The sequence below is a fragment of the Oncorhynchus keta genome, unplaced genomic scaffold, assembly GCF_023373465.1.
Source record: "Oncorhynchus keta strain PuntledgeMale-10-30-2019 unplaced genomic scaffold, Oket_V2 Un_contig_30111_pilon_pilon, whole genome shotgun sequence".
Classification (NCBI taxonomy): Eukaryota; Metazoa; Chordata; class Actinopteri; order Salmoniformes; family Salmonidae; genus Oncorhynchus; species Oncorhynchus keta.
In genome coordinates this window covers 27,566-38,823 of record NW_026286897.1, presented here as the reverse complement: position 1 = coordinate 38,823, position 11,258 = coordinate 27,566, and the positions used below count along the sequence as shown (strand labels likewise).

Genomic DNA, 11,258 nt, shown 5'->3' with positions numbered 1-11,258 from the left:
AAATCCCAGGCTTTAACCACGGGGAGGGCTGCACAGTGCTATACAGCTTATGATGTAACCAGGACCCTGAGCGTCCGTCACGACAGGCGTGTGTGTGGCGGGGTAGGGGGATGACAGTGGAGTGTATAGAGGTCATGGAGTTCTCATGGCAGGGTAACTACATGGATAAACCATGTAGAAGAAGAGGGGCATGGACCAACAAGGGCAACAACGACCAATATAGTGTATGATGTGAAGAACAATAGTAGGGTTTTGGAAAAGGAAGTATTTCACCTTCAGAGTTCAATGACGACACTGGCTAGTGTGACCGGTGAACAGTAGTCACTTTATTGGGCGATCACATGGACTGCATGCTTGGTGTAATTCAGTCACCTAATGTATTTCCTAAATCATTAATTCTACAGAGAGGATTCTCTGTAGTGAGCTGAATTTATTCATACCATCATATCAGACCAGACAAATGCACACGTATTCTGTACAAATACAAAAAGTCATTGAATGCTCTGTAGTATACAGTACGGCCCCCCTCAATTTATAAAATGATTTAGAATACGTTCCTACCACTGACATCAAAAGGAGCGTTTTTGTTTAATTTTTTTTTTTTTTTTTTTAAAGACTCAAGGGACAGCTACTCCTGCATTGGAGACACCAGTTGTGATATTCTCTGGAGTCAAAATGGCTGCCTAGACAGGTCATCAAAAAAAATACCGTACTAATAAATCCTGAGTCTTCAGAAATCCCAGTGTGTGTGTGGAGTGGACTACAGTACAATAAACCACACAACAACAGGTATCATATTTCAGAAGTAATGTTTCATTGGAATCATTCTAGGCAGTGAAGGTTCTTACAGGGGACAGTTGATAATTGGGATGCTTCGTAGACATCCAGGGTACAAGAAGAACATTGACTAATATAGTAGGGGGTGGAATTAGTGGAAAGGTTCCTGGGTTTCGGCACAACCTGATTGCATATGAAGTCCATGACAACAGAGCAGAGAGTGATTGTGATTTGGTAACCGCATTCTATAACAAACATGGAATAACACTCACATAGACATAGTACCAAAACGTCATTAATGGGACTGTGATATAGGTTCAGAATGAAAGGTGAATTGGTGGCGTCCCCCTTGGCTTTTTGGTTATTCTTTAAGTAAATGTTAAGGTGTGCAGAAATAAATACTAAATACTCTCTAACCCATGTCACACAATGCTCAACATCAAAGCTAAAAAAGGACATTCAAACAAAAAAAACACATCTTCTATATATACACACACACACACAGTAAACAATGCATTGATAAATCCGTCACTTTATGTTCCCCTGCAGATGTACATTAAAAATATATATTTTTACATTGTACAGAGCACAGCATGTGGAAACCATAGAGAATGATAGAGGCCTCTACTGGCCAAAAGGCTGTATTAGCATGGGCAGTGCCATTTAGGGCTTCCAACTTCATGGGCTGATCCTCCACTGACGGAGTAATGTCAAACCGAGTTATCAGGAGGTATCAGTCAATCGTGAAGAGGAAAACAGACTAATTCAAAAATGGAGATGGCCTCAATGGCACTGCCCATGCTGTCAGATGCTATAATGGCACAGATACAAAGATGAGCCCTCTATCTATCTCTATGGTGAAAACGGACTATCCATCCCTCAGCTCCCGGCGGCGGCCATTTTGGGACTTTGTTCCAGTGGAACACACCTGCCAAGGGAGGATTCAGTGTCACTGCTCCAGAGTCACTACCTCTACCGCCTGGCCGTCCAGTGTGACCGTGTTGTCAATGCGTGTGGCCACAGGCGCCATGGCCACTTGTACGGGCCGGTTCCCCTGGGCTAGGCTGGTAACCACCGTCTGGTACATGCTGACTGGGATCTGCACCAGGCCTGGAGAGAGAGATGGGGGGGATACAGGCTTAGACACGTTTAAAGAGTATAAAGTAGCCTTTTCTTCTGTTCTCCATCAACCTAAATGTCTTTTTATTCTATTTATTTCACCTTTATTTAACCAGGTAGGCCAGTTGAGAACAAGTTCTCATTTGCAACTGCCACCTGGCCAAGAATAAAGCAAAGCAGTGCAACACAAACAGAGTTACACATGGGATTAACAAACACAGTCAATAACACTATAGAAAAGTCTATATACAGTATGTGCAAATGTAGTAAGATTAGGGAGGTAAGGCAATAAATAGGCCATATTGGCAAAATAATTACAACATAGCAATTAAACACTGGAGTGATAGATGTGCCTAGGATGAATGTGCAAGTAGAGATACTGGGGTGCAAAGGAGCAATAAATAAATAATATGGGAATGAGGTAGTTGGGTGGGCTATTTACAGATGGGTTATGTACAGGTGCAGTGATTGGGAAGCTGCTCTGACAGCTGATGCTTAAAGTTAGTGAGGGAGATAGAAGACTCCAGCTTCAGCAATTTTTGCAATTCGTTCCAGTCATTAGCAGCAGAGAACTGGAAGGAAACGCGGCCAAAGTAGGAGTTGACCAGTGAAATATACCTGCTGGTGCGCGTGCTATGGGTTGGTGGGTGCTGCTATGGTGACCAGTGAGCTGAGACAAGGCGGTGCTTTACCTAGCAAAGACTTATAGATGACCTAGAGCCAGTGGGTTTGGTGACGAATATGAAGCGAGGGCCAGCCAACGAGAGCATACAGGTCACAGTGGTGGGTAGTATATGGGGCTTTGGTGACAAAACGGATGGAACTGTGATAGCAAACTGAATGCAGTCTGAGTAGAGTGTTGGAGGCCATTTTGTAAATGACATCGCCGAAGTCAAGGATCGGTTAGATAGTCAGTTTTACGAGGGTATGTTTGGCAGCATGAGTGAAGGATGCTTTTTTGCGAAATAGGAAGCCGATTCTAGATTGGAGATGCTTAATATGAGTCTGTAAGGAAAGTTTACAGTCTAACAAGACACCTAGGTACTTGTAGTTGTCCGTGTATTCTAAGTCAGAACAGTCCAGAGTAGTGATGCTAGGATGGGCAGGCGGGTAGTGATCGGTTGAAGAGCATGCAATTAGTTTTACTTGTATTTAAGAGCAGTTGGAGGCCATGGAAGAAGAGTTGTATGGCGTTGAAGCTCATCTGGAGGTTTGCTAACACAGTGTCCAAAGAAGGGCCAGAAGTATACAGAATGGTGTCGTCTGCGTTGAGGTGGATCAGAGAATCACCAGCAGCAAGAGCGACATTGATGTATCCAGAGAAAAGAGTCGGCTCGAGAACTGAACCCTGTGGCACCCCCATAGAGACTGACAGAGGTCTGGACAACAGGCCCTCCAATTTGACACACTGAACTCTATCAGAGAAGTAGTTGGTGAACCAGGCGAGGCAGTCATTTGAGAACCCAAGGCTGTTAAGTCTGCCGATAAGAATGTGGTGACTGACAGAGTCGAAAGCCTTGGCCAGGTCGATTAAGATGGCTGCTAGGTATTGTCTTTTATCGATGGCGGTTATGATATTGTTTAGGACCTTGAGCGTGGCGGAGGTGCACCCATGACCAGCTCGGAAGCCAGATTGCATAGCGGAGAAGGTACGGTGGGATTCGAAGTGGTCGGTGATCTGTTTGTTAACTTGGCTTTCGAAGACCTTAGAAAGGCAGGGTAGGATAGATATATGTTTGTAGCAGTTTGGGTCTAGAGTGCTTCCCCCTTTGAAGAGGGGGATGGCTGCTGCAGCTTTTCAATCTTTAGGGATCTCAGACGATACGAAAGAGGTTGTTTAATACAGTACGCTCAACCAGCCTCACAACCGCAGACCACGTGTAGTAACCATGCCAGCCCAGGACCTCTACAATGTTTAATGTCGTTAATTGTAATTGTTTGAAAATGTATTTTTAGTTGTGTGTCAGACCCCAAAGAAGACTGGCTGACATCATGGTGTCAACTAATGGGGATCCTAATAAACATTTATATTCCATATTTCCTTGTCTGATGTTATACATGTAATTGTGAAGTGAAATATGAATTTCCCAGAATGAGAGGACAATCCATTTTTCTATGCTATTCTATATTTTGGCCACACATACAATGCAGTATTGACAAAGGGGCTGATGAAATGGACGAATGACGATTGGCCATTTTAGTTCTGCTGTGAAGTGCCTTGGTCCATGAGGGTCTTTAAGGTGGGGTTAGGGCCTGAGAGAGAGCCATGCTAGAGTCAAAACGCATTAGGCAGCCATTTTAGAGAGGCTGCATTGCAGAACAATGGTCCAATTGAGCCTGCCTGCCTCTCCTCCCTGTCCAGCTGTGTGTGAGTGCGTGTGTGTGTGAGAGAGACTATGCCTGGGGATTACTACTGCAGTCACGTAGGTCTCTGCCCAGCCCCACAAGCTGTCACAGGCTAGGGGAAGGAGGTCATAGCTGGGTATGGTGGCGGGCGGATGCTCGGGGTCATTCCACATTTCAGTGATACACCGGCATAATGATAACGAATGCTGGCTTTTTGAAAATGATTTTTTCCTTATCCACTAGGTAAAGGATCCAGACCCCTCCTTTATAACATGTGATTAGTTTAAACGCCACATTTTAGTGTTAAAATGTAACGTGAGAAACTCAATTTAAACAGTGTCTGTCTACAGACACATAAATAAAGTCTCAATTATGTTTAATTTATAAAATCACTAAATGTAATGCCAAGTAAATCCATTTGGTCGACTCGTATGATCAATCTGTGCGTATATGCTTTCTCTAAATGAGGCCCCATGTCCCCCTCTGTAGTAGTCTAACAAGCCCCCTTGGTCCAGCTACGTGACAGAATCAAGTTGAGTTGATCGACTGGCTGTGATGATTGTATAGTAGCAGGGCTTACAATGGGGGGGGGAGTCTACCATGTCTTGACTGATTTCAAGTCAATGCTAATATGACACAATTTGCTAGCTAGCTGACCAACAACTAACAATGTATTTGAGAGACAAGCACTCATTGTGCAAATGTAATTATGTTTTCAATAAACATTTGGAGACTAAATATAGTTTACATGTTGTCAATATGAAGCAGGTAGTCTGGCATTCAGAGAGAGAGAGAGAGCCCGGTGCTTACCGAGTCAAGTACCAGACCAAGCCGCTCACACTTCACTTACTGTGACATTGAGGGCCATGGTCGACGAGTGTGTATGTGTGCTAGGGACAAAGCTAGCCAATCTGGCAGCACTTCAAACAGTGGCCCCTCCACTCCTCCATTACGGTGATTAGGTAAAGGTCAACAGGCTCAGGAGAGGAGCAGCACTGGGCCAACAGGTGAAGGGGCTGGTTGTTAGCTGAGTGGGGCCTGCTGCTAGCTAACAGACTAAAGGATGAGCTCCAAATGGCATTCTATTCCCTATACAGTGCACTACTTGTGACCGCTTTGGACAAAAGTAGCGAACTATATTGGGGAAAGGGTGCCATTTGTGATGCAGCCTAACAGCAGAAGCTACAAGGGAGGGAGGTTTAGCGCTGTGGCTTCTACCAACTGGCTAAAATTACCCACTTGTAGAATGATGGGGCATGGAAGGGGCTCCAGCTATCCCACAATGCCTTTTTTTGCTAGACTCAGGCTCCTCAGTTCTGCTGCCTCCCTCCCTGTCCATTCATGAAACAGAGTGGCTGGGTTTCCACTAGATAACACAGCCACAAAGTCGAAATGAGCTTTTCGGTCTTAAAGTTAGGGTTAGCAGTGTGGTTAAAGTTAGGTTTAAAATCAGATTTTAAGAGGATAAATTGTAGTAAGGGGCAGGGTTTTGCCATAATTACGACGTTGTGGCTGTGTTAACTTGTGACAACCCAACAGATGGGCGTCTTAAAAAGGGTAGCCATTTTGCAAATGACAGTATGATGCATGTCCAAATCAGAACATGTTTTTCGTCGGTCTGTCACTCCTGTGAAACATACCACACCCAATAGGAACAGCGTTAACTTCACTTAGGAGAAAAGCATTAGATTCTCACTGCAATGCAGTGACTGTAAAATGATGGACAGGCACATTGTGGGTGGGGGGGAAGAAGGCTTCCTGATGTCCATTTCTTTAAATGTAGTTGTAATGCTTGCTAATCAGCTTTGGGTGTTTAAAGACACGCCTTTACTAGTGGCCATCTTCCCAATGCAGCCTGTGGGCAGTGGTAGAGGAGGGGACAGTGTGTGTGTCACCATGAGGCCGGTTGCTGTCCGGTCCCAGGGCGCTGACAGCTGGCCCAGTGATTAGACTATAGACTGATAATGGAGTGGATCAAAGCCTCTTTAGCAAGAGCACTTCAGGGAGATGACAACGCCCCCGTGCCTGGGGGGGGGATTGTCACCAGCAGGGGCATGGCCCACTGTAGGACAGGGGACTGATGTGAAGAGACAGGAAACCAGCCCTGAAGGCAGAGAGGGAGGGCTTGAGGGGTGGGAGTTAGGTTGAGGGATGGGATGGGAGTTAGGTTGAGGGATGGGAGTTAGGTTGAGGGATGGGAGTTAGGTTGAGGGATGGGAGTTAGGTTGAGGGATGGGAGTTAGGTTGAGGGATGGGAGTTAGGTTGAGGGATGGGAGTTAGGTTGAGGGATGGGAGTTAGGTTGAGGGATGGGAGTTAGGTTGAGGGATGGGAGTTAGGTTGAGGGATGGGAGTTAGGTTGAGGGATGGGAGTTAGGTTGAGGGATGGGAGTTAGGTTGAGGGATGGGAGTTAGGTTGAGGGATGGGATGGGAGTTAGGTTGAGGGATGGGATGAGAGTTAGGTTGAGGGATGGGATGAGAGTTAGGTTGAGGGATGGGATGAGAGTTAGGTTGAGGGATGGGATGAGAGTTAGGTTGAGGGATGGGATGAGAGTTAGGTTGAGGGATGGGATGAGAGTTAGGTTGAGGGATGGGATGATGAGGGATGGGATTTAGGTTGAGGGATGGGATGAGTAGTTAGGGATGGGAGGGATGGGATGGGAGTTAGGTTGAGGTTGGGATGGGAGTTAGGTTGAGGGATGGGATGGGAGGGAGTTAGGTTGAGGGATGGGATGGGAGAGGTTGAGGGATGGGATGGGAGGTTGAGGGATGGGATGGGAGTTAGGTTGAGGGATGGGATGGGAGTTAGGTTGAGGGATGGGATGGGAGTTGCATTGAGGGATGGGATGGGAGAGTTGAGGATGGGATGGGAGAATGGGATGAGATGGGATTAGGTTGAGGGATGGGATGGGAGTTAGTTGAGGTTGGGAGTTAGGTTGATGGGATGGGAGTTAGGTTGAGGGATGGGATGGGAGTTAGGTTGAGGGATGGGATGGGAGTTAGGTTGAGGGATGGGATGGGAGTTATTGAGGGATGGGATGGGAGTTAGGTTGAGGGATTGGGAGTTAGGTTGAGGGATGGGATGGGAGTTAGGTTGAGGGATGGGATGGGAGTGGTTGAGGGAGTGGGAGTTAGGTTGATGGGATGGGAGTTAGGTTGAGGGATGGGAGTGGGAGGGATGGGATGGGAGGGAGGGATGGGATGGGAGTGAGGGATGGGATGGGAGTTAGGTTGAGGGATGGGATGGGTTGAGGGATTAGGTTGAGGGATGGGATGGGAGTTAGGTTGAGGGATGGGATGGGAGTTAGGTTGAGGGATGGGATGGGAGTTATTAGGTTGATGGGAGTTAGGTTGGGGATGGGAGTTAGGTTGAGGGATGGGATGGGAGTTAGGTTGAGGGATGGGAGTTAGGTTGAGGGATGGGAGTTAGGTTGAGGGATGGGATGGGAGGGATGGGATGGGAGGTTGGGAGTTAGGTTGAGGGATGGGAGGGAGTTAGGTTGAGGGATGGGAGGGAGTTAGGAGGGATTGGGAGGGATGGGATGGGAGTTAGGTTGAGGGATGGGATGGGAGTTAGGGATTGAGGGATGGGAGTGGGAGGGATTGGGAGTTAGGTTGAGGGATGGGATGGGAGTTAGGAGGGATGGGATGGGAGTTAGGATGGGATGGGAGTTAGGTTGAGGGATGGGAGTTAGGAGGGATGTTATGGTTGAGGGATGGGATGGGAGTTAGGTTGAGGGATGGGATGGGAGTTAGGTTGAGGGATGGGATGGGAGTTAGGTTGAGGGATGGGATGGGAGTTAGGTTGAGGGATGGGATGGGAGTTAGGTTGAGGGATGGGATGGGAGTTAGGTTGAGGGATGGGATGGGAGTTAGGTTGAGGGATGGGATGGGAGTTAGGTTGAGGGATGGGATGGGAGTTAGGTTGAGGGATGGGATGGGAGTTAGGTTGAGGGATGGGATGGGAGTTAGGTTGAGGGATGGGATGGGAGTTAGGTTGAGGGATGGGATGGGAGTTAGGTTGAGGGATGGGATGGGAGTTAGGTTTTAGGGGAGTTAGGTTGAGGATGGGATGGGAGTTAGGTTGAGGGATGGGATGGGAGTTAGGTTGAGGGATGGGAGTTAGGGAGTTAGGTTGGGATGGGAGGGATGGGAGTTAGGGGGATGATGGGATGGGAGTTAGGTTGAGGGATGGGATGGGAGTTAGGTTGAGGGATGGGATGGGAGTTAGGTTGAGGGATGGGAGTTTCTGGAATGATGGTGGTGGAATGTTACGTGGATAAAAGCTGCTGCTGAGATCATGATGTAACCATCAGCTGATGAGAGCTGGTATCATACGACCTGAAATCATTTAAATAACTAATCAGTATGTATTGGAAATGTGCATCTACAGTATGAACGGTCTGCAGCAGAGTTGTAGAGACACAGTAGGGATTGATAGAATGGTGGACATACTCACATGGGTCTCTCCTGCCCACTATCTGTTGCATCAACACAGAGTGGACTAGAATAGAGAAGCTCACTGGCAGCTCCTGTCCTATTCCCTCACACTGACCAGACCTGGGTTTAAAATACATGCCTATTTCAGTATTTTAAATACTTATTTTCTTGTTTTGAAATGTATTTGAAAGTAATTAAAATTCAGTAAATAGTACTGGAACCCAGGTGTGATACTGACACTACTGTGTAACTGGGAAGACTAGACTCAATGGAGGTAATGCTATTGGTAAAAATAACACCTTCACTAATGTGTCCCGGTGTTGCCACAACGCAAGAATGAAACTCATCAACAGTCCTTTTATGTGGACCTTCCCTTCTGGGGTAAAAGCAGAAGACAAGAAACTCCACAACTAAAGTACAGGACCAAATATCTAGTCATACCAACTCCCTTGTTAAATGCACATGGAAACCTACAGCCTTGTTAGAAACCTACAGCCTTGTTAGAAACCTACAGCCTTGTTAGAAACCTACAGCCTTGTTAAAAACCTACAGCCTTTCAGTGATTTTCATTTGTCACCCTTACAGATAATTTGAATGAGTTGAATATGAAAGGAGCTTGACTTGCTCAGACTGTAATGAATGATATAAATCTAGTGTAAACCGAGTTTCATTAACATTCAAACAAGGGAACTGGACCAGTCGTGGTTACTTAATGAAACATGGGCAGAGGGAAAGTTCAGGCAGGCCTCTGCGCTAAACTAAAACAATTCTCCCCCCAATTAGTCCTTTTGGAAGTATTTCTTGTTAAGCCCTTTTGTTGGTCTGGACAGAGTATCTAGTATGAGCCACACACACACACACACACAACAGCACAGTGGACATCCTGTCTGGGTTGGCGCCCCCCATTGGGTTGTGCCATGGCGGAGATCTTTGTGGGCTATACTCAGCCTTGTCTCAGGATGGTAAGTTGGTGGTTGAAGATATCCCTCTAGTGGTGTGGGGGCTGTGCTTTGGCAAAGTGGGTGGGGTTATATCCTTCCTGTTTGGCCCTGTCCGGGGGTGTCCTCGGATGGGGCCACAGTGTCTCCTGACCCCTCCTGTCTCAGCCTCCAGTATTTATGCTGCAGTAGTTTATGTGTCGGGGGGCTAGGGTCTGTTTGTTATATCTGGAGTACTTCTCCTGTCCTATTCGGTGTCCTGTGTGAATCTAAGTGTGCGTTCTCAAATTCTCTCCTTCTTTCTCTCTCTCTCTCTCGGAGGACCTGAGCCCTAGGACCATGCCCCAGGACTACCTGACATGATGACTCCTTGCTGTCCCCAGTCCACCTGGCCGTGCTGCTGCTCCAGTTTCAACTGTTCTGCCTTATTATTATTCGACCATGCTGGTCATTTATGAACATTTGAACATCTTGGCCATGTTCTGTTATAATCTAAACCCGGCACAGCCAGAAGAGGACTGGCCACCCCACATAGCCTGGTTCCTCTCTAGGTTTCGGCCTTTCTAGGGAGTTTTTCCTAGACACCGTGCTTCTACACCTGCATTGCTTGCCGTTTGGGGATTTAGGCTGGGTTTCTCTACAGCACTTTGAGATATCAGCTGATGTACGAAGGGCTATATAAATCAATTTGATTTGATTTGAGCTAGGGAACCTGGGTTATCCTAGCGGGAGCAGGGGGACAGGTGTGTGTGTTTGTATGTGCAGTGTTACCTGTAGCTGACACCCCAGACAGGTCATCATGGTATGGGAGGATTATGTTCAACTGAGTGACTTGGTCGTTTTGTATGCATGGTGTCTAGCTATATGAAACAACGCGCTGGGTTCAACGCTAGGGCCGCGTCGGCTTCAACGCTAGGGCCGCGTCGGCTTCAACGCTAGGGCCGCGTCGGCTTCAACGCTAGGGCCGCGTCGGCTTCAACGCTAGGGCCGCGTCGGCTTCAACGCTAGGGCCGCGTCGGGTTCAACGCTAGGGCCGCGTCGGGTTCAACGCTAGGGCCGCGTCGGGTTCAACGGTAGGGCCGCGTCGGGTTCAACGGTAGGGCCGCGTCGGGTTCAACGGTAGGGCCGCGTCGGGTTCAACGGTAGGGCCGCGTCGGGTTCAACGGTAGGGCCGCGTCGGTTCAACGTTAGGGCCGCGTCGGTTCAACGTTAGGGCCGCGTCGGTTCAACGTTAGGGCCGCGTCGGTTCAACGTTAGGGCCGCGTCGGTTCAACGTTAGGGCTGCGTCGGTTCAATGTTAGGGCTGCGTCGGTTCAATGTTAGGGCTGTTTGAATTGACATTTTGGTCATTTAGCAGACACTTATCCAGTGCAACTTACTGTTGCATTTATCTTCAGATAGCTAGGTGAGACAACCACATATCACAGTAAGTACATTTTCCATCAAAGAAGTAGTTAGGAGGTAAGTCAGAGCTAGAAAGGGGGGGTGCCAGTGTGAGTTCCCAAAAGCATTATTATTATTTTAAGTTAGGGGTGCGTTGTCATGTTAGGGGTGCGTTGTCATGTTAGGGGTGCGTTGTAATGTTAGGGGTGCGTTGTAATGTTAGGGGTGCGTTGTAATGTTAGGGGTGCGTTGTAA

General features: G+C 47.5%; 1 protein-coding gene and 1 long non-coding RNA gene across 3 annotated transcripts in view; one reads left to right on the top strand and one right to left on the bottom strand.

Annotated features, from left to right (window-relative positions):
* Positions 1-306: 306 nt before the first annotated feature.
* The window catches only part of LOC118380860 (nuclear respiratory factor 1-like), a 37,929-nt gene continuing 26,977 nt past the window's right edge, over positions 307-11,258 (bottom strand). The window contains exon 9 of the mRNA XM_052507593.1: positions 307-1,887. Coding sequence (XP_052363553.1) covers positions 1,727-1,887 — 161 coding nt within the window. The 3' untranslated portion in view covers positions 307-1,726. The remainder of the gene's footprint in view (positions 1,888-11,258) is intronic.
* On the top strand, positions 5,745-7,691 carry LOC127923581 (uncharacterized). 2 transcript variants are annotated; one of them, XR_008114776.1, is made up of 3 exons: positions 5,745-6,385; positions 6,448-6,656; positions 7,635-7,691. It is a non-coding gene; the product is annotated as an uncharacterized LOC127923581 (long non-coding RNA). The 2 variants fall into 2 exon arrangements; XR_008114775.1 differs by having other exon boundaries at positions 6,429-6,656.